The sequence below is a fragment of the Argentina silus genome (genome assembly GCF_951799395.1).
Source record: "Argentina silus genome assembly, chromosome: 8".
NCBI lineage: Eukaryota > Metazoa > Chordata > Actinopteri > Argentiniformes > Argentinidae > Argentina > Argentina silus.
The window spans coordinates 10943548-10971439 of NC_139662.1; the positions used below are offsets into that span (position 1 = coordinate 10943548).

General features: G+C 48.6%; 2 protein-coding genes across 3 annotated transcripts in view; one reads left to right on the forward strand and one right to left on the reverse strand.

Annotated features, from left to right (window-relative positions):
- Window positions 1–367, reverse strand: part of bsna (bassoon presynaptic cytomatrix protein a) — a gene marked incomplete at both ends in the record, with an annotated part of 88376 nt that extends 88009 nt beyond the window's left edge. The window contains one exon of the mRNA XM_083675421.1: window positions 189–367. Within this exon, the coding sequence (XP_083531547.1) occupies window positions 189–367 (179 nt within the window). The remainder of the gene's footprint in view (window positions 1–188) is intronic.
- Window positions 368–8250: 7883 nt separating this feature from the next.
- The window catches only part of LOC310808490 (helicase ARIP4-like), a 47908-nt gene continuing 28266 nt past the window's right edge, over window positions 8251–27892 (forward strand). The window contains exons 1-2 of one of the 2 annotated variants that reach the window (XM_083675422.1): window positions 8251–8381; window positions 16668–16861. In XM_083675422.1, coding sequence (XP_083531548.1) covers window positions 16720–16861 — 142 coding nt within the window. In that variant the 5' untranslated portion in view covers window positions 8251–8381; window positions 16668–16719. Of the gene's footprint in view, window positions 8382–16667; window positions 16862–24832; window positions 25266–27892 lie in introns of those variants that run through there. The other variant, XM_083675423.1, reaches the window with a different exon arrangement.

The following is a 27892-nucleotide window of genomic DNA, read 5'->3' on the forward strand; positions in this document are numbered from 1 at the left end:
CATCTAATAGTACATTTAAAGACGGAATTAATTACAAGAATAACCAAATATAATAGTCGCCTGATGCCGTCCTTGCTTCCCTGACTAATGAAACCGGACCTTTGGTTAAAAAAAAAAAGAATACTCGGAAATCAAATCGTTTTTAATTTTCCAAACATTTTGCATCACTGCAAAAGGACGGTTCTTACCTATTCATTCCCATCCCCGGTCCGCCACCCGCTCCTACCCCGGCTGCGGTACCATTCACGGGCTTTATGAGCTGTCCAGAGCCCGGTGGTGCTGAAATGGAACCCGGAGCTCCAGCCATAGAGATGGAGCCCGGTTCCCCGGGTTGTCCGCCTCCTTCGAGGCTGGCTTCGTTCCCCATTGTCTCTGGTGAGGAGACGGAGGACGCTAATTGTATCAATCAGCAGTATATTATATGAATATGTTTTGTTTAAAAAAAAAAAAAAGACTCAGAGCTAACTCAGCGATGCTCTTCTACCGCCATCATCACCTACGATCCAGAGACCTGCGTGGGGCACGCGCACAGTCAGACCGCGAGAAGCCGAGACGGGCACGAGCGCTGCTGACGCTCACTGACTGGAGGGACGCGCGCGTGCCCGCTGGATTCTCCCCTTCCTTGGAGGGGTGCGCGTGCGTGTGAAGGCGCACGAGAGATCTTGGGATGGTGGTGCACTCTATTGATGTATCACGTGTGGACTATTGTGAGACCTCTATATAAGGTGATACCTATATGAGACTTTGAGACATTTATGTTGACATGATGGAGCTTCCACGTAATTGCCTCTAACAGATTTTTTGTGGAGAAGGTCGAACCTGGGCAGCCAAAAATATCTACACCTTTGTATGTGTTTCATCCGCTAATAAGTTAACAGTATGCAATTAGTATGAGCCACAGTTTGGAGTGCCAACGCACAAATGCCTCTGCTGATTCATTCAGCACCGCCATTAGACATTCGGATCATAACTCACGGCCTCACGGTGGCCTTATCAACTGAATATGTGAATGAGAGCAAGTTAGTCATGAAAGATGACCAGAGTGACATCACCGAGTGACATCACAACCGGAGGTTGTCACCAAATCCATGTCCCTATGTCTCTCACTCCATGCCACTTTTGACGGATCTCTGTAAAGCGCTTTCATTCAATGTGCTTTATTGGCATGAACAGACTAGCATCTAACCCTAACCCTAACTCAGTATGGCCTAAATAAATAGTATGTAGTAGGGTTAGTATGCAGTATATACGTTTAGTAACCTAATCAGCAGCAGTGTGAGCATTCAGACACGACCAAACTGTGGTGTGGGTTTGATGGCTTGAAATGAATGTGAAGTATAGAGCCCCCTTGTGGGAAATAAACTAACTGTACATTTCATTTTCTTACTGCATTCACTGGTCTTCTCATCTTACAGACGATAAAACCTAAGGAGGACTGTTTTGCCAAAACTGTGAATTGTTTTAAAAGTGACATACTCTGTGTTGCTTGGCAATCACGATATCTCTTGAGAGATGTGCATTTCCTGTCGATGTGCCGTGTCTTTTATCCGGCTGCAAGTCAAATGGCGCAAGTGTGGCACAATAAAGCTTAACTGAATCAAGATGTTCTGAAAATGAATCTGAAAAGGCATCAACAAAGACCGATATATGAACTGTCATCACCACTTCACCGTGTCCTCTTTGATAGGGAACCACATACCGTTCCCTGAAGCAACTGCAGAGGTGGCAGAGGGAGGGAGGGAGGGAGGGAGGGAGAAACCCTTCAGTTGTGATGCCAAGCAGTCCTCAGAGCCCCAAGAATACAAATGAATAAATCATAGCAGGTTACAGCCCCGCACTTCAAGGTTGCAAAATCCCTTTGTAGGGAAAAAAATTAAAAAATCAAAAAGTTTCTTTCCGAACTTCCCTCCATCCAGCCACCCACTCTGCAGGCCTGCGTCTTGGCTAGCCTGCTAGCTCCGGGTTATATCAGCCACTCTCTGACAGGCTCGCACGGTGACGATATGGAGGCGCATACTTAAAGAGATTAGAAGGAGGCACGTGCCAACACACCACTCCACCTCGGGTGACGGGGACGGGGGAACCCCATTGGCTGAGCCAGGGTGAGGGATTGATGGATTGATTGATTGAATGGCTGGGCCGGGCCAGGCCGGCGTTGATCAGCTCTTTGGCTACTCACCTGTTCCTTGGACTGGAGGAGATGGCGTAGGAAAGAGAGGCCTAAGTTGTTCATATCTCCTCCTCCTCTTCTCCTGTCATCCATCTCTCCTCCTCTCCTCTGTCATCCATCTCTCCTCCTCTCCTCTGTCATCCATCTCTCCTCCTCTCCTCTGTCATCTCTCCTCTCTTCCTCTACTCCTTCCTCCTTACATCACAGTCAAACCAAACTACAGCTGTCGGAATCCACTATTATATAGTCATAAAATGCTATATAGTCATAAAATGCATCATCATACAAAAAATGAGTGATGATGATGATGATGATGATGGGTTTCATTTGAACAGTTCTTCTAGAACAGTGTTCTTTCGGCAGCAGTATCAGTGCAGAGATCTGCCAGTCTGCTTAAAGCAAATCCACCCCTTCAGAACTGCCACCGAGACAACAGTTTAGATGTGAGAACATTGCATAGGCTGAAACGATAACAGCTCCACTGTCGGCCATCTTGCTCACGTCTATCCAGTCCTTCTCTGATCTATCAAAGTGCACGAGAGGGGTTAGGGGGCTACGGGTGGATTTGTGAGGCAGTGGATGCCTAATGAAATGGAACACCAAGTGAGTTGACTTTCAGTGAGCCCTCTTCCAATGATCAATACACCAGCTGTGTGTCTCTCTCTCTCTCTCTCTCTCTCTCTCTCTCTCTCTCTCTCTCTCTCTCTCTCTCTCTCTCTCTCTCTCTCTCTCTCTGTCTCTTTCTCTCTCTGTCTGTCTTGAGTAAAGTAGGATGAAGGGAAGAAAATCAGATTCAGATCAGATCAAAGTAAGTCCTTCTATTTCATAACTGCCCTCACCCTTTATGAAATAATCTCTTTTTTTTTTTTAAATTACAGGATTTCCAATGAGCCAACGATTGGAATGTACGCTATTATTTTAAACAATTCAACCCAGGGCTGTCAATACGTGTCTCCAACTGACATAAGGAGATATAAATCCTAAATCGGGAGGCATAGACTAGAATATATGAAACTGAACTCAATGAAAAACCGACGGTGGAACGGTACCCTCCCTGAATAGGTGTCACCTCCTCCATCTAAGACTGGCTGGCTCTGTGCCAAGAACCTGTCACTTCCACATTATTCCAGCTATTAAGCTATTCCAATTATTCATGAAGGCTTATAGAACAACTGGTGATGGTAGTGCTTGGAATTGATGTGACATAAGGCTCATCGTGACATAAGGCTCATCATGACATAAGGCTCATCGTGACATAAGGCTCACCGTGACATAAGGCTCATCGTGACATAAGGCTCACCGTGACATAAGGCTCACCGTGACATAAGGCTCATCATGACATAAGGCTCATCGTGACATAAGGCTCACCGTGACATAAGGCTCATCGTGACATAAGGCTCACCGTGACATAAGGCTCACCGTGACATAAGGCTCATCATGACATAAGGCTCATTGTGACATAAGGCTCACCGTGACATAAGGCTCATCGTGACATAAGGCTCACCGTGACATAAGGCTCACCGTGACATAAGGCTCATCGTGACATAAGGCTCACCGTGACATAAGGCTCATCGTGACATAAGACTCATCGTGACATAAGACTCATCATGACTATAAATGAGTCACAGAAAGAGGGAACAATGAGCCAGAACAATGACACTAATCTGGCTGTTGTATGATGTTGTATGTATATGTATGACGTCTCGTCCTGTTTCTTAGTTTATGTTTGTCTTTGTTTCATGTTATTCATTCATTTTGTTTCCTGCTTATTTTTGCGTTACTCACCTCGTCTCTCGTTTCAGACACTTCACCACCTGCCCTTGTGTGTTTCCCGCCTGGGTGATTGTCGACCCCGCCCTGAATGGCTTCACCTGTTCCTCATCATCCTTCCCTGTGTGTTTAGTCTGTGTGTTCCTCTGTCTCTGTGCCAGTTTGTCTTTGTTCCGAGTGTTAAGCGGTCTTTCCTAGTATTGAGTATTCCTGGATATTTTGATCTCTGATAGTGTTTCTGACTTGGCGTTTTGCCTACCCCCTTCCTGGATTATCTCCTACCCATTGACTGCCTACCTGTGTACCGAATCTTTTTTGATAGTAAAGACTATTCTATTGGATTTAAGTTTTTGTCTCTGAGTCGTGCATTTGAGTCCTCTGCCTACGTACCACAGTCATTACAGAAGTCTCTTGATCCTTGTATTGTTTTATTGTTCTATTTTGTCAATTTCTTGTCCATATTTGCTATTGTTTTTTATGTCCCATGCACCAACCTCACCAAGTCAATTTCCTGTTTGTGCAAATATACTTATATATACTTAATAATTCTTAATTCAATAATTCAATAATTGTAGTCGTGTAGTGTTTGAGAAACCAATGCATAAAGCAAGGGGGATGGGATGTCTGCCGTCCGTGTCCTGTGTTATTGTGAATTCATATTCGCATTGCCTTTCCTAATGGACCCTGACGAGATAAATAAAGTTGATTTGAATTGAAGCTTTTATGAATGGACTGGACTCTGACTGGGGGAATCTGACGGTGATGTGGCCCTCTAGTGGAGGGACGCTGTCCCTGCACCAACAGCTTCAAACAGCACCATACTGTATCATAGGGAGAAGGCCTGTCATGACATAGCTCACTGAGCATTAACAATACACATTGGCATTGCTGGGGCCGGGGGCCGGGGGCTGGGGTGATATGAGGTCGCAGTGCTGCAGTGCTGACTCCCACTTCCAGAGTGCAGCCCAGACGTGAGGTGTCAGGCTAAGCCTGACAGTCACACACACACACACACACACACACACACACGCACACACACGCACGCACATGCATGCGTACACGCACGCACGCACACACACACACACACACTCTCTCTCTGTCACACTCATACACACGCACACACACACACACTCTCTCTCTCACTCTCATAGACACACACACACACACACACACACACACTCTCTCTCTCTCTCACACTCATACACACGCATAAGCACATGCACACGCACACACACACACACACACTCTCTCTCTCTCACTCTCCTAGACACACACACACACACACACACACACACACAGCCGCTGTCTGTGATTGATGTGAGAGATGGGAGGAGCAGTGAGGGAAGCAGTGCCAACGGCTGCTGCAGGAAATTGGAACAAGTTCCATGTCTCAGGGCCTCACCTCTCCTGCTACTTATTTTGGTCTCAATTTCCGACTACATTCAAATCTCAGATCCCAGCTCAGGTAGGGGGGGGGGGAGGGGGAGTAGGAGGAGGGGAAGGGGGAGAGGAGAGGAGAGGAGAGGAGAGGAGAGGAGAGGAGAGGAGAGGAGAGGAGAGGAGAGGAGAGGAGAGGAGAGGAGAGGAGAGGAGACAGACAGCTCCAAGCTAATTGTGTTACTGGGGGAGATTATAACCAAAGGGCTTTTTTTTAAAACTGACATTTCATTAATATTGTATTTTGGCTGTATCGTTGTATACAACCATCATGATGGAAAATGGTATGGTCCAGTAATGACTAAGTCTAAATATTGTATAAAGGTATGTAAAAGGATTTGATTGACTGTCTTATGTTAACCATAAAGACATGATGGAAGGTAACTGTGAGACAATGTTAAACCAAAACACTGCACAGACATGTGGATTAGGAGGTGGTAACACCATCTCATATAAGTTATTTAGGATATAGTAAGGCGGTCAGATAGTGTCATTGAGGCAATGTCTCATTTCAAATGTCAACCAGACGTCTATCTAAGTTTGCAAGTCATTATAATGTTACGGTTCCAGAGATGTCAGTTTTAATATTAGTTCCCACTGTTCCACTTAGATGTTGTTCTGATGTATTCTAATAAACATTGTATGAACATGTGACAAAGTTTACCTTCAGATTATTGCACTTTGTTGTAAGCAATTATTGAGGCTGTGTCCTTATGCAAACATTCACCACACAGACCAAATCTTACGTTGGTAAAATGTTGGTATCCAGACATAAATGAAAGCTGCTTGAATGATAATTGTAAACTTTGCCTCTGTTACACCTTCAGGCAATTCTATTGTAGTTTACAAAATGGTAGAGAGTAATATTAATCATACAATGACTACCATATACAATATACTATCGTAAGACAATATAAACCATACAGATGAGTATCTATACAATTATTTGCACTGTTAGTAACATGAACTCACATGAATTGAGTTGTATTATTGTATAATAAAGGGAAAATCAACTGAAATTCACACTCAAATATGATCTGTGCATGTTGCACTAGATTTGAACCCCAGACTCCCACCTACTCTACAACTTTACTACTGGTGACACAGTTGTTTAGATTCCCCATATCTCATGTTCTCAAAACAAGGCTCTATTTTAATACACATCACACAGCCAGCATCAGATGTCCCTGAGTATACCCAGAGGGACAAAATGTGATATACCTTGAAATCATTTGTTACATGGTTGTTTTAGACATGGTTGATCAAACAAACAAAGTTAAGTATTTGTCTCGCTGAGAGTTCGATGAGGCTTGATGAAGGAGAGCTTTCCGGATCAATTCCTGAGACCCTGATCCCGTCACACCACACAGACCAAATCTAACGTTGGTAAAATGTTGGTACCCAGATATAAATGAAAGCTTGGATGTGAATTGTAAGGTTGTTTTTTTTTTAAATATGTATTTTTAGGGGATTTCTGCTTCATTGGGATAGAGACAGTAGAGATTGACAGGAAGGATGGGTGAGAGAGAGGAGGGATGACATGCAAGATAGGTCGAGGGTCAGAATCGAACCAGGAACCTTGCAATTACATTGTATGCGCATTAGTGTGCTACGCCACTAAGCGCCTGTGAATTGTAAGCTTTGTCTCTGTTACACCTTCAGGAAACTATATTCTACTTTACAAAATGGTAGAGAATAATATTGATCATGCAATGGCTACCATACTGTATATATACAGTAAGAAAGTCTAGACCATACCAGTTGAGTATACACTATGCATTGTTAGTAACATGAAATCATAGTCGTTGAATGGAAATCCAATTAACACTCCAGATTGATCCATAGTATAGATGTTGCACTGGATTTGAACCCTAGTCTCCTAAATATTCGACAACTTCACTAGTCACTGAGCTATGGACAGATTGAGGTGTGCTGGTAGTGAAATGGTGTATTCTCTACTCATGAGAGATGAGCATGAGAGAATTGGTAAATCTCTGGTTCCTTTTTTTTTTTTTTGACGGGAGAAAGACACCCATCGGAATAACATTGAAGACTCCATTTGGACACTAGCAATATATGAAAACCACAGTCCATGCCAACACTTCTATCACTTAATCCCACTGAGCTATAGGAGCGGCTGATCCTGTAAGAACCAACTCAAGTCATCGCCTCTCATGTAAGGTTCCTCACACAGAAGTAGCTATCGGAACCTTGTTTGTTGATCATACTGTGTGATGACAATCATGGCCGATAGAGGTCGCCACGAGAATGAAAAAATGAAATACAGTAGGTGACTTATTCAGTACTTTCTGGAGTTGATTCTTTACATGTTTTGTGTTGATTTATCCTTGCGCTCGGAAGGTATTTGGCAACTAAATTAAATAAATCATTAGGTCTATAGCATATTCCACCAACAAATAAATAAATAATCAATCAATTAATCAATTAAATTCCATTGACCGAAGAAGAGACTAATACATTGTATTGTCGCATTACATTTTGCAATTGTAAAACCTCCTATAAATACAGAGATGGGAAAACAATGGGGCCGATCATCACCTCTCATATTTTGGTCTAGGCTTGATTTATACAGAAACCCAACCTCACATAATGACAAGCATCTCTTGATTATTGACATTTTGTCGAAAATACTAGCCTACATAGTGGACTATGACAATTCACCTAAGTTAGGCCAAATCCAGCTCATTTTAATTGACTCCATGCTAGTATTATTTCATTTAACTTTATGCAAATAGGCTGTTATGCAAAGTCTCGATCTTGTGTCTCACTCAATTTGTTCCCCCTGTCGCTGAAATGATAAAGATTCTGGCAGCGCGTTTTCCGGAACTCTCGATGTGGTTTTGTAATCGTGTAGGGGACCCACAGCATCGATGCGACTGAAGAAGGAAACTGATGAAAGAAAGCACACAACCTGCATGTTCATATCAGAAATAAGACATTTCTATTATACTTTTCCAGAGATTTCACGCAGTGAATGCGAGAGGTGAGAAGTTTTGTTTTATTTTACGTTTGCAATGCCCATTTTTATTGTGGGAGTTTCGTTGTCAGCGCACACTAGTCGGTACCGGGCACTCTGTGGACAATAGCGGCTACATCATCGGTGCTCTGCCGCCGGTGCGCTGTCTGCATTGCCGTTGCAGTGTCCAATAGTTACGAAACGCGTTAGATCGTTGTTGCATTATAAGGGATTCACCTCAATCAGTTAGAGGCAATTGGACAACATGTGAGAGTAAACCTGGGTATTATCTATGGAGTTGACAGAGAGGTGACATCGTAAAAAGTGAGGATCAAACACTTGGTGTAGCCTATAGAGTTAGAACAATGGAATGATACTGTAAATGCATGCGTAAAGGGAATGAATAGTTGAATATGAATCGGCGAAATGAATAGGCTTAAAGCTCAGAGTTGTGAAAGTGAAGGGTCATAGAGGGTCTCTTGATTTTAGCAGTTGATTGTTGTTTCTGTGGCAGGGTCAAAATACGCAATTGACTTATTCTCTGTTCCACCTTGTATGAGGTGTAGCTATAGGCCTGCTAAAAACGCCTCAACATTTCCTTCATCAAGGTTTTTGCGTGTCATTTCGACCACGAGGTGAGAGGGATCGGGACTCTTGGGCTTCTATTATACAACTGAAACGGTGTTTCATGAACTGAGTCTAGACTACCTCAAGGTGTCTAAATGCAGGGCTATGTGGGATAAAGGTGTGTTGCGTTTAAGGATTAATCTTGTATTCAGGTCTCCCCGGCTAAACCCACGCGTTCCATTGTGGGAGGTAATTCAAAGACATTGGCTTAATCTCCCCTCAGATCAGGTATCAGATATGCTCCCTACCCAGACGCAACAGATACAGTTAGATGATGGGGCGCAGAGAAAAGAAATGTGTCTGTTCTGTTCTGTTCTATTTAATCTCTCCACCGCCGTTCCTGTTTCACTCTGAAAACGTCAACGTATTGGCCCAATGAGTGACACCGTGAACCCCTTGAACTCCATGAGAACCAAGTCCTTGTAGAACCAAAGTTGGCCAGCCTAGCCCAGTGATGGGGGGGGTCCATCCCTGCTGTGTGTTAAGTCTGATTTGACTCTCCAAACGGAGGAGCCTTTCAGTGAGTCTGTCAGTGAGTCTGTCAGTGAGTCTGTCAGTGAGTCTGTCAGGGAGTCTTTCAGTGAGTCTTTCAGTGATTCCAGGTGGGACGTGATCTGGCAGGAACATTGTACCAAGGCGTTGTCGTTTCAGAAGGTCCGGGGGTGGCAGCGCATGCTCCCTCGCTTCTTGCTCAGTCTGTTCCTGCTAATGAGCTCAGCGGGGGACCGCCGGGGCGAGGGAGGCTGACGTCGACACCACCCAGAACTGCCATCTCTCTCTCTCTCTCTCTCTCTCTCTCTCTCTCTCCCTCTTTCTCTCTCTCTCTCCTCCACTCCTCCGTCAGCCCAGAACTGATGTGACCTCTCTCTGTCTCTGTCTGTCTGTCTCTCTGTTGCTCTGTCTCTCTCTCTCTCTCTCTCTCCTTCCACCTCCATCTCCTCTAACGAACTCTCACTCACTCACACACTGCTCCCCCGTCTCTTCATCATACAGGCCTCTCTCGCCCAGTGTGCCACCCTCACCTCTGATGATCATCAGGCGCTTCTTTGAGGCTGGCGCTCTCTGTCTCCCTCACTGTCTGATATCTAGCCTACATGCTTTAACAAACACACACACACACACACACACACACACAAAGAGACATACACACACACACACACACACACACACAGACATACACATACACACACAAAGAGACATATATATATATATATATACACACACACACACACTCTCCCAGTATAGAGGTCAGAGCTCTTGTTATCCATCAGATCTGTCATAGCTTCTCCAGATGAAGCACATCCACACTGGCTGGCCTCATTATTTATTTACACAGGGCTTGTTTGGAACATACTGTGCTGTACCAGTCAGGGTGACGTGATACACTTCTGCTTTCATCAGGGATGCCCCGAAGAGGAGTCGCTAGGCTAGATGTCAGAATGATACCTGCCTCATGTGTCTCTTGATAGGCCCTGCCGTGTGTGTTGAGGGCTTGAGTAGTTCTGGAACCTCTTGGCAGGCAGTCACTCCTGTCACTGATGTTAACCTACATATCCGTTTCAAACTCACAATATCGTTTGCGGTTACTGTACATAGCCGCCCCCGCTAGCTTAATTCACTCAGGATCTTACATGGATTGATATTCCAGCCTTTCATTTGGAAATTGCTTAAGGGGCTTTACACACTACAGGGCTGTTTTGAACCGTAGTGTGCTGGCTTTGATGTTTTCCCTTCATATTGTCACAGCAACTAGTCAGGCCAGCCCACTACAGCTCAGCTCAGCTCGGCTCGGCTTAGTTCAGCTCTGGAGTGTCACATAGGGTTAGTAGTAGTAACCCACAATGACCGTTTATCCCTCTGTTGGACGGGGAGGTTGAGACTGGTGCAGAAGGCTTTTTGAAAAGTGCGCTGGGTTTTGAGGCTGTTTGCTTTCAAAAGGCAAATGAATGAGCATATGGTTCTTTTTTTTTTTGCCTGTTGGCCGTTTTTGTTGAAGGCAAGCTAATAGCATTGCTAGCGCACGTCCCCGAGGCACTGTTGCGGCTGCTGATGCCAGTGTTTTTTAGGGAGTTTCTCTGTCTTCAGACACAGCACGCTGAATCTCTCTTCCCTCACATCCCACTCTGTTCTTCTGAGAAACAATGGTTGTGTTTTTTAAGATCAGTATGTTTGCTTTTGTTACATACCGTATATTATCTCCAGGTGTGTGTGTGTGTCTGTCTGTGTGTGTCTGTGTGTGCTCACACATCCGTCCGTGTGTGTGTTTTGGGAGAGTAGGTCACTGGATGTGGAGCAACACGGTCTGACGATTACATAAGGGGTCTGGTGAGAAGGTAGTCTTTATCTAGGCTGCTGCCCTGCTGCTGCTGAAGTTGGCCAATTATTCAGCAGAGCCAGAAAGAAACCCCCCCCCCCCCCCCCCCCCCCCCGCCCCCACCTCCTTCCCTAACCCCTACCTGGACACCAGACACCACAAAGCCCATTCCTTAAACCGCACCTGCCTATTGGTGTCGAACCAAATGACCCCCTACTGTCCCTCAGTCAGGTTGTTCCCCGATTGGACGCTATTCTAACTGCTTCTCTCTCCCTCTGCCCAATCAGACTCTACTTTGTGAAGTCCTATACAACCTTTTGGACTGAAAAAACATGGGAACCAAACATTGACCCAAATAATAGGCCAAGAGGGTGCTGGCTGTGCTTGTGTCTGGCACCTGTGGCCTGGCTTGTCCTGGCCTGGCCCCGCTCATTGGGTGACGTGGTGGTCATGTGGGCCGTGGGCGGGGATTAGGGGTTGAGAGGATCCCAGGGTTGGCTGGTGGCTTAACTCCTAAATATACACTCACCTAACACTTTATTAGGAACACCTGTACACCTTCTCATGGTGGAGGTGGTGGAATGGTGTGGGGAATGTTTTCTTGGCACACTTTGGGCTTGTTAATACCACTTAATCATTGCTTGAATGCCACAGCCTATTTGAGTATTGTTGCTGACCATGTGCATCCCTTCATGGCCACAATTTACCCATCTTCTAATGGCTACTTCCAGCATGATAATGCACCATGTCACAAAGCAAAAGTCGTCTCAAACTGGTTTCATGAACATGACAATGAGTTCAGTGTTCTTCAGTGGCCTTCCCAGTCACCAGATCTGAATCCAACAGAACACCTTTGGTATGTGGTAGAACAGGAGATTCACAGTTTGAAAGTGCACCTGAAAAATCGGCAGGAATTATGTGATGCAGTCATATCATCATGGACCAGAATCTCAAAGGAATGTTTCCAACAACTTGTGGAATCAATGCCACGAAGAATTGAAGCTGTTTTGAGAGCAAAGGGAGGCCTTACCCAGTATTAATACAGTGTTCCTAATAAAGCCTTGGTGAGTGGAAACGGCCAGTGTTCCAGGGGTCAGCATTGTTCATTGTGACAGTGGCTTGATGTTATATAATACTTTTATATCGATTTTTTAATTTGGACCATCAAATGGACCATCTTCAGTGAGCTTCTTAGGAGTAATGGGTGAATGTATTAATGAAACAGTAGAGTTTCCAACTAGGATCCTTAACCGTACTACATTCAGAGACTGACTTAGCACGTGTGTGTGTGCGTGTCTGTCTGTGTCTGTCTGTCTGTGTGTGTGTGTGTGTACTGTAGTGACGATACACACCATTGATATTTAGACCCACCACATCCCTATTTGGAGATCAGAGAGGCTGGCCCTTCTGATGCCCTTTAGGTGTCCATCAAAGTCCATCAGATACACACAGGGGGCCTCTCCTCTCTCCTGCAGTCTGGTGCTATTTCCACCTCACTACTGTGACTTTTTTCAGACTGGCGTATATATCCTGCAGTGTTTTATAATGAAAGGCAGGGAACAGGGTGTACGATGCTGCGTGCGTGAGTGTGAGTGAGGGAGAGAAGAGAAGAGAAGAGAGAGAGAGTATGCGCGTGAACGGCAAGGATCAATGCTGACGTGCGTGTGTGTGACCTGCTTCATGTGTGTGTGTGGGGGGTGTGTGTGTGAGGGAGAGAAGAGAAGAGAGAGAGAGTATGCACGTGAACGGCAAGGATCAATGCTGACGTGCGTGTGTGTGTGTGTGTGTGTGTGTGTGTGCGCGTGTGCTGGATTTAACCATACAGTATATCTTGTGTAACCTGACTTGTAAGTAACAGACGCATTAGCCAGATCTTATGTAACGCAGCTTATGCAAGCAGCTGTCTTTCGTTTCAGTGGCCTCCTTATACATATTACTGTTTTTTTTTGTTCAGTTTCGTAGATGAGAAACCGCCTTTCAGTCCCTCTCTCGCCCCCCCCCCCCCCCCCCACGTGTCTCTCTCTCTCTCTCTCCTCTTGAGAACAGGGTGTATTAGCCGTGACCATTGTGTTGAAGTGGGTTATGTGGACCAAACGATGAAAGGGAAGTCTTACACTAACTCATCAGTCCATTTCCGGAGGGGCAACATGGTAGACTGGCCCGGAAGTGTGTGACACCTCAGGCCCTGGTCTAGTCGTGTGTGTGTGTGTGTGTCTGTTTCTGTGTGTGTGTGTGGACCAAACGATGAAAGGGAAGTCTTACACTAACTCATCAGTCCATTTCCGGAGGGGCAACATGGTAGACTGGCCCGGAAGTGTGTGACACCTCAGGCCCTGGTCTAGTCGTGTGTGTGTGTGTGTGTCTGTTTCTGTGTGTGTGTGTGTGTGTCTGTTTCTGTGTGTGTGTGTGTGTGTGTGTGTCTCTGTTTCTGTGTGTGTGTCTCTGTTTCTGTGTGTGTGTGTGTCTCTGTTTTTGTGTGTGTGTGTGGGTGATATGCACACTTCCTGTATGTATAATGGAAATGTTTGCCCTGAAATGTACTTTTATGCGTTCAAGCGTGTAATTAACTTCTGCCGTCCGCGGCTCCCTCTCTCCCCTCCTGTTTTTTCTTGTATCCTGTGATGACAGAGGGGGAACTATACTATACCAGTCACACGGCCCTGGGGGGGTTAGGGTTAGGTGTGGGGGGGGTGTATGGCTGGATGGCCTTGACATGACGTGGGGGTTGGTGGCCTCAGGCTTGGTGGTCTTATTATAACAGGCTTTATATGCCCTCCCCTCCCCCCTTTCGGTATATAGTTGTTGTTTTTTTAGGACACCAGACAGGCCTTGACCCCCCCCCTCCCCCCCCCCCATCCCTTCCTCCCCTCCTCCCCCCTCTCACCCGTCCCCGACAGACACACACAAACACACGCACAAGGCAGTCTCCCCACTGCTGTCTGCATGTTGTGTCCTGGCCTCAGAAGGCCTGACCTGAAAATCTCTCTCTCTATCTCTCACCTCCCCCTGTGAGATCAATGAATGCCTTGTCTGAATCAGTTCACCTACATGTCTGCATTGCAAAACAGCAGGCCTTGTTTTATTTTTTATCGATTCATGAACTGAAGTCCAATTCATTTAAAAAAAAAATAATAATAATAATCCAATTCCCAGACAATCCCCCAATCCCAGTAACACAAACGCATATCGCGCTTTGCTTTGTGTTCTACCGAAAGTGATGATCTGTCAAGGCCGGCGCGTCTGGGCTTCAGTCTCCGTTCCCCCTAGAGGTTCCAGAGCCTCTGTGTAGTCGAGGTTATGTGAGGTAATGTCCCCCTGACGTTGATGCCGGGGTTGAAAAATGTTGTGGTATTCTGGCGCAGGGACAGCCTTCTGACCGATGGGACTTTAATATCACAGCGCCGAGTGATGGGCCTTCTATTTCTCATCCTGAGAGAGCTGTCTGTGTCTGTGTGTGCGTGTGTGTCTGTAGGTCTTCCAGGAAAGGCTTCTGAGGCAGTGTTTGTTGTTTTTGTTCTGTCAGAATATTCATTCAGGGGATTCCTCTCTTCTGTTGTTTATATCTACGCTCTCTGTGTGTGTGTGTGTGTGTGTGTGTGTATATACATATTCCTCCTCTGTTTGCCTCATCTTTGATGAAGCAGCAGCTCAATTTCCTGGTGAACACCCCACTGGAGGAGGATTAGGGAAGGGTGTGTGGGCGATTGAAGAAAGGGACCTGCTGTCGTGTGTGTGTGTGTGTGTGTGTGTGCGTGTTTTTTTTTTCCCCTGTGAACCTAATGTGCATCAATCCTGGGTTCAAATTGTATTCGAAAGTCATTTAGGATACTTCTCGGTCGTTGATTGACCTTGCCTGGCGCCATGGATCCAATGAAACAATCTCAAAAGTGCAAACCCCTCCCCCATCCGGCCCTCCAGGCAGGCTGGAGCAAACGGTCCAAACACCTTTTGACGCAGGTCTGACGCAAACCGTGCGCTTCCAGCATTTCTCTACGTGGGCCTCAGCAGAGGCTGGCGGAGGTAGACATCGGAGGACGGGGCTAGTTGCGATGCACGGAAAACGGAACGAGGAACTGAACCAAACATGGACGTGACCGGTCCTCATTCTGTTCCGCGCGTTCCAACGAGCCCCGTCTCCCGACGCCCCACGGAGGAGTTTGTGAGTCATTCTTCGCAGAGCCGCTTCCCACCGCTTAATGCAGGTTAGCGTTAACCTAGCAACGTCAACGCGTCACAAAGCCAAGAGCGGCGTATTGTTTTTTCCCAGAGATGTAGGCGACTTTACCCTCCGTCCCGTAAGGATTAGGGCTGGCTGGGCAGATAGGCTTCAGCATTGTGAGCTCGAGAGACTTGTTCTTAGTCTTGAAGGGCACCTTGAATACAACAATTTCTATACACCCTCCAAATCTCCTCCTCGTCCTCTGTCCCGGTTCTAAAGCAACAGGCGTGTGTCTCAGTTAGTCAGAGCTGAGAGGAACAGAGAACAGAGCTGCCACAGAGGGAGAAGTGTTATTCAACCACCTCACAAAGCAGTGCTCAGCACTACAAAAGCCAGCTGAACTATGACACACACACACACACACACACACACACACACAGACTTGTGTGTGTGTGTCTGTCCGTGTGTGTGTAGATCGATAGGTAGCTAGATAGATAGGTACTTTATTCATCCCCGGGGGGAAATTATAATGCTGCAGTCACCAATGACACATAAGTGTGTGTGTGCGTGCGTGTGTGTGTGCGTGTGAGCGAGCGAAGCGGGGGGGGGGGGGGGTCTCCTCTGCACCTGCTGTTACGTAAGCCACCAGAGAGCAGTACTCTGTCCTGTTGAGTCAGAGACTAGAGGAAGGGGGCTGGTGGAGGGGGAGGAAGGGGGCTGGTGGAGGGAGAGGGAGGGGGAGGAAGGGGGCTGGTGGAGGGGGAGGAAGGGGGCCGGTGGAATCAGTGGAGCAGGAGTCTCCCGCTGAGTCATCACTGAGGAGAGTGGAGGTTAGCTGATCACGCTCACTAGAGGGGCCTTTTAACCACTATAGTGATGAGAGAGAGAGAGAGAATGAAAGGGAGGGAGGGAGGGAGGGAGAGAGAGAGAGAGACCCCCCCCCCCCCCCTCCCTATGTACAACAGATGCAGCCTTCTGGCAAGTCCATGATCCTCTAATGCAACCCCGTTTTCTGGTCCCACTGTGTTGTTTTAATCGGTGAGGAAGGGGACGGGTGTTGTGTTCGTTTAGGCAAGTTTTATGTCCTCTCCGTTACAGAATTGTCATGAAGCTGTCGTGTCTCTGTGTGTGTGTCTGTGTGTTTAGGCAAGTTTTATGTCCTCTCAGTTACAGAATTGTTATGAACCTTGTGTGTGTGTGTGTGTTATGACAGGTGCCCAGGGTGACCATGTGCAGGTAATGCCCCCAGGGGACACAGGGACACCATGTCTGACGAGGGGACCTCAGGGAGAGGGATGGAGCTTGACTTCCTCAGTGAGGAAGAGGAGGAGGAGGAGGAGCTGGAGGAGGAAGAGGAGGAGATGGAGGAGGAGGGGAACGACGGAGACAACGAAGACGACATCCCTGGTAGGTGGAGTCGGCCATGCTTGATCCTTTCTCGTATTCAGTAGGCTGAGCTCCGCGAGGTCTCTCTGTCTCTCTGTCTCTCTCTCTGTCTGTCTGTCTGTCTGTCCGTCTATGTTGTGTATTTGTTGAAATATCTTTAGGATCTATGGCTGTACGTCTCAGACAGGAATTTGAAGAGATGCGTTTGCTGTTCGTCCGTGTGGGTGGAGGGGGTAAGAGGGGGAGCTGTGTGAGGAGGTACTGTAGGACGCTTTGGGGAAGGGAAGGGGAGCTGTCCTAAGAGAACAGAACCTCCTGTACGACCCAGAACAGAACCTCTTGTAGGACCCAGAACAGAACCTTCTGTAGGACCCAGAACAGAACCTCCTGATCCCTCCTCCAGACCCCTGGCACTCCAGCTTTTGGGACCCCAGGCTGTGTCTGCGTATCCCTCTCCCTCCCTCTCAACGTGCCTCAAACCTGGGTTCAAATTGTATTCGGAAAATCATTTAGGATACTTCTCGGTCGTGGATCGACCTTGCCTTTCGTCTGCTGGCTTTTGTAGGGCTGAGCACTGCTTTGTGAGGTGGTTGAAGAACACTCGACCCTCTGCGGCAGCTCTGTTCCTCTCGGCTGTCGGCCAGGTCGGGTATCGGCCAGGTCAAAGGTCCACAGGGCGTAGAGACAGACATGCCTCTCTGACATGCAGAGGAAGGATTCACGGCAGGCTCTTTTTCATAAACTTTTCGGCAGTATCTGCAACATTGAGTACATCACACCCTGGTTCAGAGACGGGGGGTCCTGTGGGCGGCTCATCCACTGATTCAGAGAGTGCGGAAAGACGGGGAATTCACAGATTATATATATATTGTGAAATCGTAGTCTGGGTTTGATATCATCACAGATGGCGTCCTTGAAACTGTGACTCCAGCGAACCGATTGTCCCCCTCTCTGCGTTTAGGACGTGCTGTACTGACATGCAAATCAAGCGCATCTTGGATAACTCTGCAGAAAGCTGTTGCCTGCGATGGATTGGATCTTGGCATCCAAAGATGCAACGAGACTGTCAGTCCTTCAAGTGTGTCCTTCAAGTGTGTCCTTCAAGTGTGTCCGTCAAGTGTGTCCGTCAAGTGTGTCCGTCAAGTGTGTCCTTCAAGTGTGCGATTCCTCGTTGCATTTTTGGATACTGAGTTATAGAATCAGCCCCTTGAAGAAGTTCTGTGGCTGTGCACAGGGCTTTAATCTCCTGTTTTAATTGAATCTTGGCTTCTCAGATGTATAGGAGTGATTTATAGGATATACTAGGAGCATCTATAGATCTATAGACTCTAAGCTTGTTGGGTGTTTTTGAAAAAAAATGTTTTATCTAGAGTTTTGGAATTTCCCTTTGAATTTAGCCCATACCCTATGGAAAACCAACACACATACACATACACACACACCAACAAGCACACACACACACCAACAAGCACGCACGCACACACTCATACACACACACCCTACCCAACAAACAATTCCTCTTTGAACTTAGCCCCTACCCAACAAACAATTCCTCTTTGAACTTAGCCCCTACCCAACAAACAATTCCTCTTTGAACTTAGCCCCTACCCAACAAACAATTCCTCTTTGAACTTAGCTCATACCCTAAGGCCAACAAACAGTTGTTCTTTGAACTTTGAGCTAAGGCCAACAAGCAACTCCAAAGGAATTCCTCAAGAAACAGTCTCTTTTCTCGCCAAAACACGTTATATAATGCAGTGAGTCACTACCTAAGGATGTTGTTGTATGTGAGGAAGAAGTTAGATATGCATCTTCAGTTGGGTGATTGTTCACGGTTAATCCCATTCTGTCAAAGGGTTAATTGAAGTGCTTGGTATGCCTCCTAGCTTGGCGTAGGAAAAATGTAAAGAGTAAAAACATTCTCATTAATAATGTGTGTTGCATGCATATAGGTTTGAGAGGGGTTAGCTTTGTTAGCATTGTAGCTCTTAACAGACAGTGAGATGGCTCCTACTGTAACTCCGCCCAGCTTGACGAGAGGTCGAGAGAGAGGTCGAGAGAGAGAGAGGGAGATGTGTTAAGTTAGCGGAGAAGGAGAACAAGAGAACGAAAGAGAAGAGGGAGGGAAGAACACGAGGAAGAGAAAGAAAGCACAGACACAGGGGGATGTTGTGATAGATAGATGGGATAGGAAAGGAAAGAAAGGATAGATAATGCCAGAAGGGGGGGGGTGACATTCACACTGCCGTTCATTCACACTGCTGGGTATCGATCACCGTGACACATGTTACACAAGCTCCCGTTATGAAAGAAGCGCCCCCCTCCCCCTTCTCTCCTCCTCCCCTCCTCCTCCCCCCTGCCTTTGTGTCTGCAAGGCCGCAGCACCGCTGTGCTGTAGTGCTACCATACATCCAGCTCTCCCTGCAGCCTTTGTGGGCTCAAAGTCTCATACACACACACACACACACACACATACACACATACACACACACACACACCAACAAGCACACGCACACACACACACCAAAATGCACGCACACACACCAAAATCCCAACACACACTCACACACCCCCTGTGGCCCGTCCTGTGTGCCAACATAAGCCAATGTTTTTTGACCTGAGGGTGAACCCAGTAAGTTGAGGATCTCTCCTGCACTCCTTCTTGCCCTCTCTCTCCCCCCTCTATATCTGTTTATTTCCTCCCCCTTCCCCCTCCCTGACCCCCCCCCCCCCCCCTCTATTTCTGTCTTGTCGTCTAATTACATGGTATCAGGACAGCTAAGCTAAACACAGGGGTCAGAGGTCGTTTTCGTCGCGGCGTCTCCACCCATTCGCTTCCGGGTGGAGGTGCAGAGGCCGTTGGAAGTGAAAGATGAAAGAAACGTACTCCAAAAGCTGGCTCTCGCAGTCGTAAACAGTTGATTTAAAAAAAAATAAAAATAAAAAAAGATTTAAAAAATAAAAAAATGCAAAAACATTTGAAACGTTCATTTTTGGCTAACGTCACGTAGCTCGGCGCCCTGCTGAGAAGAGGAGGCCTGTTTGGAGGTGGTGTGACAGATTGCCTGTTCTGTTGGTGCCTGCACAGGACAACACACACACACACACACACACACACACAGATAGCTAATATACACACACACACACACAGATATACACACATACACACAGATAGCAGATACACACATACACACAGATAGCAGATATATATATATATACACACACACACTGGGAGAGTCATGTTTGTCATAATTGGGGCAGCAGCAGCAACAAGTTGTTTACCGCCATGTGACTAATGCAATCTGTGCAATTATCTGTTCTGTCCTTCGACATGACTCGGACATATTCACCATGGCTCTCAAGTTTCTTTCTTCTGTGTCTTTTCTCTCTCGCTCTTTCTATCTGTCTGTCTCTCTTTCTTTCTTTCTTTCTTTCTTTCTTTCTTTCTCTCTCCTCTCTCGGGTAATGGTCACAGAGCGACATCGCCCCTGCCACCCGCTACGTGCCGATTCCGTCACACTGTCGCCATAACAACTGCTGCCCGGACACTCTCTCTCGCTCTCCGAGTCGTGAGCATCTACTAATTTCCTCCTCCTCCTCCTCCTCCTCCTCCCCTTGTTTTCTGCCGTTTCTCCATCCTCTGCCTCTTAACAAATCCTCCCCTGTTGTCAGAACATCACACTGAGGAGAAGATGTTGACATGGTCTATGTAACAGGCTTGGATTAGGATGACTCAGCGCACTCCACACGGTCCACAAGGTCCCACCTCCCTCTGTGTATATGTAGAATATACACTCACTAAACACTTTATTAGGAACACTATACTGATATTGGTTAGGGTTAGCGTTTCATTAATACATTCGCCCATTACTCCTAAGAAGCTCACTGAAGATGGTCCATTTGCTTAAACTAAAAAATCGATATAAAAGTATTATATAACATCAAGCCACTGTCACAATGAACAATGCTGACCCCTGGAACACTGGCCGTTTCCACTCACCAAGGCTTTATTAGGAACACTGTACTAATACTGGGTAGAGCCTCCCTTTGCTCTCAAAACAGCCTCAGTTCTTCGTGCCATTGATTCCACAAGATGTTGGAATCTTTCCTTTGAGATTCTGGTCCACGATGACAAGATTGCATCACGTAATTCCTGCAGATTTTTCAGGTGCACTTTCAAGCTGTGAATCTCCCGTTCTGCCACATCCCAAAGGTGTTCTGTTGGATTCCGATCCGGTGCCTGGGAAGGCCACTGAAGAACACTGTTCGTGAAACCAGTTTGAGACGACTTTTGCTTTGTGACATGGTGCGTTATCATGCTGGAAGTAGCCATTAGAAGATGGGTAAATTGTGGCCATGAAGGGATGCACATGGTCAGCAACAATACTCAAATAGGCTGTGGCATTCAAGTGATGATTGATTGGTATTAACGGGCCCAAAGTGTGCCAAGAAAACATTCCCCACACCATTACACCACCTCCACCATGAGAAGGTGTACAGGTGTTTCTAATAAAGTGCTCAGTGAGTATATATATACACACACACACACACACACACACACACACACAGCCATGGAGGAGGGCAGGGGAAATGTACAGGCAGGCAGAGGTCAGGAAGAGAGAGGGGCACATTCATAAACCAAACTACAGGGGACAGGCAGGGAGGGAGACAGGGAGGGGCTTAGGGAGGAAGGGAGGGAGACAGACAGACAGACAGGCAGGAAGACAGGCAGTGGGGGAGGCAGGGAGACAGGCAGTGGGGGAGGCAGGGAGAAAGGAAGGGAGACAGGCAGTGGGGGAGGCAGGGAGACAGGCAGTGGGGGAGGCAGGGAGACAGGCAGTGGGGGAGGCAGGGAGACGGGCAGTGGGGGAGGCAGGGAGACGGGCAGGGAGAAAGGAAGGGAGACGGGCAGTGGGGGAGGCAGGGAGAAAGGAAGGGAGACAGGCAGTGGGGGAGGCAGGGAGACGGGCAGTGGGGGAGGCAGGGAGACGGGCAGTGGGGGAGGCAGGGAGACAGGCAGTGGGGGAGGCAGGGAGAAAGGAAGGGAGACAGGCAGTGGGGGAGGCAGGGAGACGGGCAGTGGGGGAGGCAGGGAGACAGGCAGTGGGGGAGGCAGGGAGAAAGGAAGGGAGACAGGCAGTGGGGGAGGCAGGGAGACGGGCAGTGGGGGAGGCAGGGAGACAGGCAGTGGGGGAGGCAGGGAGAAAGGAAGGGAGACGGGCAGTGGGGGAGGCAGGGAGACGGGCAGTGGGGGAGGCAGGGAGACGGGCAGTGGGGGAGACAGGAAGGGAGACAGGCAGTGGGGGAGACAGGAAGGGAGACAGGCAGTGGGGGAGGCAGGGAGAAAGGAAGGGAGACGGGCAGTGGGGGGGGCAGGGAGACAGGCAGGGAGAAAGGAAGGGAGACAGGCAGTGGGGGAGGCAGGGAGACGGGCAGTGGGGGAGGCAGGGAGACAGGCAGTGGGGGAGGCAGGGAGAAAGGAAGGGAGACAGGCAGTGGGGGAGGCAGGGAGACGGGCAGTGGGGGAGGCAGGGTCTGGCTTCTGTGAGGAGCAGCAGCGTGCGTCAGACTCAACAGGAGACATTAGTCAAAAATGGACTTTGAAAAATGGAAAAGATGAGACCATCTTAAAATACCCAAGACAAGTGGGAGGCTCCACTCAAGGTCGTGTGTGTGCGTGTCTCTGCGTGTGTGTGTGTGTGTGTGTGTGTGAGACAGCCAGAGACCTGGGTACAGGCTGAGGGATGGTGAGGAAGCAGAGACACAGCTGGAGGGATAATGAGTGAACAGGCTGAGAGAGCAGGTACTCCACTCTACGCTGTCACACCGTCTTTGACTTACAACATCTCTCATCATCAAAGCCACCGGGGGGTGTCTGCGTGTGTGTGTATATGTGTGTGTATATCTGTGTATCTCTAGAGAGAGAGTCTGTATCTCGTCCCGACACGCAGCGAAATGAATGATGAACACAAAGCGGCCTCTCCCCGATCGGTCTGTGTGTCTGTGTGTCTGTGTCTGTGTCTGTGTGATCACCAGGAACATGGAGGCCCCCGGCTTGGTTGGATTGATGTTTTGTCAGCGTTGATAAGTCACTCCTGTGCACCCCGGCTCCCTTCACCCAGACTGACGATGTAAACAGTCGGAAATGGAGCGAGCGGAGCAGAGGCGTGTCTGTGGTGGATGTGTGGTAGTGTGTCAAAGTTGAGATCGGGAGGGAGGGAGGGAGGGGGAGGGGGAGGGGGAGGGGGAGAGGGAGAGAGAGAGAAGCTTTCTGGATGTCTGAGTGTTGTCCACTTCACAGGGTTATTTCTCCAACTTCCTACTTTCATCCCCCACCCCCTCCTCCTCCTTCTTCTTCCCCCTCTCCACTCCTCTTTCTAGCCTCTTTCAGCCCCCACCCCCCCCCCCCCCCCCCCCCTTCCCTCAGAGCGGTGTAGAACATGGGTTCCTGTGCAGGCAGGCAGGGCGGCAGGCCGTGCGTAAGTGATCTCTGTAATCCCGTGCTGTGCGTTTGGAAGGGGTCCTGGGGTCCGCAGCATTGTTTTGAGCCCCCCCCTCCCCTCCCCTCCCCCCTTTCTCTCAGTCCCTCTCTCCCTCTCTCTCTGTATGAACTCTCTCACCTCTGTTACCTAAGGCAGCCTGGCTGAAGGGGGAGGAGCCTGGCTGCTGCTGACATCACGCTGACACCAGTTTCAGATGGGCGGGGAGGGCAGAGGGAGGGGGGGAGGGCAGAGGGAGGGGAGGGGGGTCCCTCTGGCTGAGCAGGGAGGGAGGGGGTTGCTGACGGACGACAGGGCCGGGGCTGCTTTCAACGACCGCATTGTTTTATAATTGTCCTAATGGCCTTGTGTCCCTGGTGGCAGCAGCAGCAGAAGCGATGCTTTTCTGGGCGACATGCCTCCCTGCTCTGTGGGAGGGAGGGAGGGAGAGAGAGAGGGGGGGGGGGAGAGAGAGAGATGTAGTCAGGATGGCAGCCTGGAACGAGATAGATAGAGAGATACTCTGAGTATGGCAGAAAGAGAGAGATGGCCCCTGGTAGTGGGGTATAAGAGAGGAGCCTTGGTCTGCTCAGAGGTCATGGGTGAGTAGATTACCCTGTTTTACTGGTTATTTACCAGTAGTGTCGTGTGTGTGTGTGTGTGTGTGTGTATGTGTGTGTGTCTAACCTGAGCAGGGACAGGGGCATACTTACGCTACATGGCGTGACCTGTGGCAGACTGAAGTCACGTTACCAGTACGTTCCCGGGGTCACGGGTCTGTGTGAAATGGGGCCAGTCCTGGTCATGTGGTGGAGACGTACCTACGGATGTGTTTGGTCAGTTGAAGGTGAATAGGCTGAGCTGGCAGGAGGGAGGGGGGAGGGGGGGGGGGGGCAGCGAGTGGAGGGAGATTATTTCATAAAGAGTGAGGGCAGTTATGAAATAGAAGGACTTAGTTTGATCTGATTTGACCGGGTTGCGTTTCTACTTTCGGAAAGTTTCTCTCGGACTTTATCCTTCTTTATCCTGCCGTTTGTGCTACTTGACTCATCAAGACGTACCGAAGAAATGACCCGGTCAAAGACGGATTATTTTATCTAACGGTAGGAACTGTGAAGCTGGAAGTCTGCATTTCTCAACGGGACACGGTATGGGAGATACGAGCAACTTTCCCATCGACCCATTTTAGTCCTTCAGAACTGCCCAGGTTGCAGTTCATGCTCCTCTTAAATCCTGGCCCGCACTCGGCTCTGTCTACCCAACATGACGTGTGTGTGTGTGTGTGTTTGTGTGTGTGAGACGGAAGAGGCAGAAAGGAGAGCAGGGCAGCTCCAGGGCCCTGTGTGTGTGTGTGTCCGTCCCTGTGTGTGTGTCCGTCCCTACCCCCCCTGATGGGCCCTTCTCCCCCCCCCCCCCCCCTCCCTGCTCCAGTGTGTGTGGTTATGTAAGGAGATGGAAGCAGACGGGAGATGGTTTCCTGCTTGCCGTGAGCCTGCTTGCGGTTCACATTGTCACCGTACGGAACGGACGGGGAAAAGCGAAGCACGACTCACGCCAGTCAGTCAGTCAGTCAGTCAGCAGAAACCACATCAGTTAAACTGATAAAGGAAGTGAAGAAGAAAGACGCGGAAAAAAGGGAGAGATTTCGTTGCCTTTTGAAACGCTTTTAAGTTCCGGTTCTTTACCAGAGGAGACTTGTTGGTGCCAGTGAGTTTGGGAACAGGAGAGGGAGCCGGCCCGGGACACCTCCAACACCCCCCCACCACCACCACCTCCACCTCCTCCTACAGCGTCCCGACAGAGAGAGAGAGAGAAAGAAGAAAGAAAGAGAGAGAGAGAGAGAGGAGAGAGAGCAGGGCAGACAGAGGTCCATCGCCCTCGACTACACGCCTCACACACGAACACGCTAAGCATGCTGCTGCTGGACGAGACTGAGTCCTTCGCCGGTAGGTGACCCCCCCCCCCCCCCCCCAATGACCCTTGACCCCCATCCCCTCTGGTGACCTCTGGGACAGGACAGGTGACGGAGTCAGGGGGCGAGGAGGAGAGGAGGGGGGACTTTATTTACAGAGAGAGAGAGAGAGACTTGTTTTTCCAGACTCCGGGAAAGGTTGTGTGTGTTTAGTTGGCGGGTCAGTGGTTGTTCAGTGACGTCAGGAGAACGTTTACTGTCTACATCTCGTTGGGAGTGTGTTTTACCCGTCGTGATTTATGTTTCTGGGTTGTAGTTGTTTTGCCGACTTAAGTGACGATGTTGTGTAACCCTGAGTCCATCCCACTTGTGCCTGAATTCACTTACGCTCTCTCTCTCTCTCTCTCTCTCTCTCTCTCTCTCTCTCCTTTATTCTACCTCTCTTTCTCTCTTTTCATCTTTCTTTCATTATTTCTGTTTCACACAGTTGTTGTTTTTTCTGTGTTTATTTCTGTCTGGCATCTCTCTGATGTTTTTGTTTGATGTGGCTCTCTGCGTTTGATTGGCTGTTTCCGTGGTTACCTCAGCGCACGAGCCGGTCGGTGGGTTAGTTTGGATTAGAGCGTGGTCAGAGTCCGTGGGCGCGCGCGGAGCGGCGTACGGGCAACCTGGGCCGGCGTGTCACACAGAACGCCGCTTCGAGATCCGTGACAGGACCACAGGAGACCACGTTGGCCACGTTGCTTTCGTAACATTAGGATTATGACCTCTCTCTCTCTCTCTCTTTCACTTTCTCTCTCTCTCTCTCTCCCTCTTTCTTTCTCTGTCATTCATTCTCCTTCCCTCATGTTCTCACCCCCCCCCCCCTAACCCTAACCCCCCCCCCCCTCACCTCCCTCCCTCCCTCCCTCCCTCCCTCCCTCCTCTGCTCGGCGGTATTTAATTGAGTTGCCGGCGGTCTTGTGACCGCAATGTGGTCATCATGTGGCCTCCTTCACGTCCAACGCCAGTCACATTCGCTGGTTAATTAGTCATGATCCCAACGCTGGTGTAACCGGATCCAGCCTCACCCAGAAGATCTCTCTGCTGGGCTCTGCCTGCCTGCCTGCCTGCCTGTCTGAACATCCTGTCCTGAACCCACTGTCCTGCTCTGCTGCCGCCCGTGTTCCTGTCCTAAACTGACCTGCGCTTTAACCCGCGGCCATCCCGACGTGTGTGTGTGTGTGTGTGTGTGTGTGTGTGTGTGTGTGAGAGAGAGAGAGTGTGTGTGTGTGAGGGAGTGTGTGTGTGTGTGTGTGTGTGAGAGAGAGAGAGAGTGTGTGAGTGTCTGTGTGAGTGTCTGTGTGTCTGTGTCTGCGTGTCTGTGTCTGCGTGTGTGTGCCTGCCTGTGTGTGTGTGTGTGTGTGTGTGTGTGTGTGTGTGTGTGAGTAGGTGTTTGTTTAGTGTCCCCGTCGGCCGTGCCGCCTATCGCAGGTTACACAACATGAGGAGGTCTGGTTATAGAAGCGTTACAAAACTCTCTCTCTCTCTCTCTCTCTCTCTCTCTCTCTCTCTCCCTCCCTCCCTCCCTGGGCAGCTCTAATCTCCCTCCCAGTCTGTGACATACTGGCCTAGTAAGAGAGAGTTCCACTCAACAGGCTCTGCCACAGCTGCAGCCAGACGGGGCATGTTTCATAACCCCCACACCCCCCCACCCCCCCTCTCTCTCTCTCGCCCCAGGAACACTGCGGTAAGGTGGGGTTTGTGTGTGTGTGTGTGTCTCTGTCTCTGTTTCTGTTCTACAAGGTGTGTTGTCAATTGCATGCCCTGTGTTACAGAACTCCTTTTCTCGTTTGTCTGTGAGACACACACAGACACACACACACACACACACACACACACACACACATATAGAGACTCACAGACCCTGTTCTAAGTCTAAGATCTACTGTAACATACCATTGTCCATGTGAACAGCAGAGTGTTTTATTTGGAGTGTGTGTATTTATTATTCACAGTATTTGTGAATATGTTTGCGTGGGTGTCTATGGAAGTGTGTCAAGGTGTGTGTGTGTGTGTACTGGACGTACCGTTCTTATGCGGGTTGTATAACAGCCAGAGTCTGCGTTATATAAGCCTCCCGCTGTCTGAGTCCAGCCTCAGCGCGCTGGTGGCCTGTGTGTGTGTGTGTATTTGTGTGTCTGTGGTGTGTGTGTTAACAGGGGGTACAGAATAAAGGCAGAAAATGGGTCACCTTACTGTGATTCCTCACCCACCGGGGGGGGTGGCAGAGGCTGAAAGAGATGGAGGACTGCCCTGTTGAGCTCAGTGGGCTTCCATACAGCCCACTGACCTCCCCCGCTCTCTCTCTCTCTCTCTCTCCTTCTCTCCTTCACTACTGCAGTCCTGCCGTCTCTCCTCTGAGAGAGAAACAGGGTCACAGATATTGATTTAGGTCATTAATTGTCTTGAGAGAGAGAGAGACTCCTCAGTTACCAGTGTGAAACCTGTTGCGTTTTTTTCTTTTTAAATGTATTATTAATTGTTGCACGAACACAATTTATTTGCATGAGTCGTTCATTTTGTATTTTTTTTCTGTCCTCGGAGAGACGTTTTGCGCGAGGGGACGTTCCTAACAAGGAAAATAATTGGCTTTTTAACAGGACGTGATGAAAATTGCCT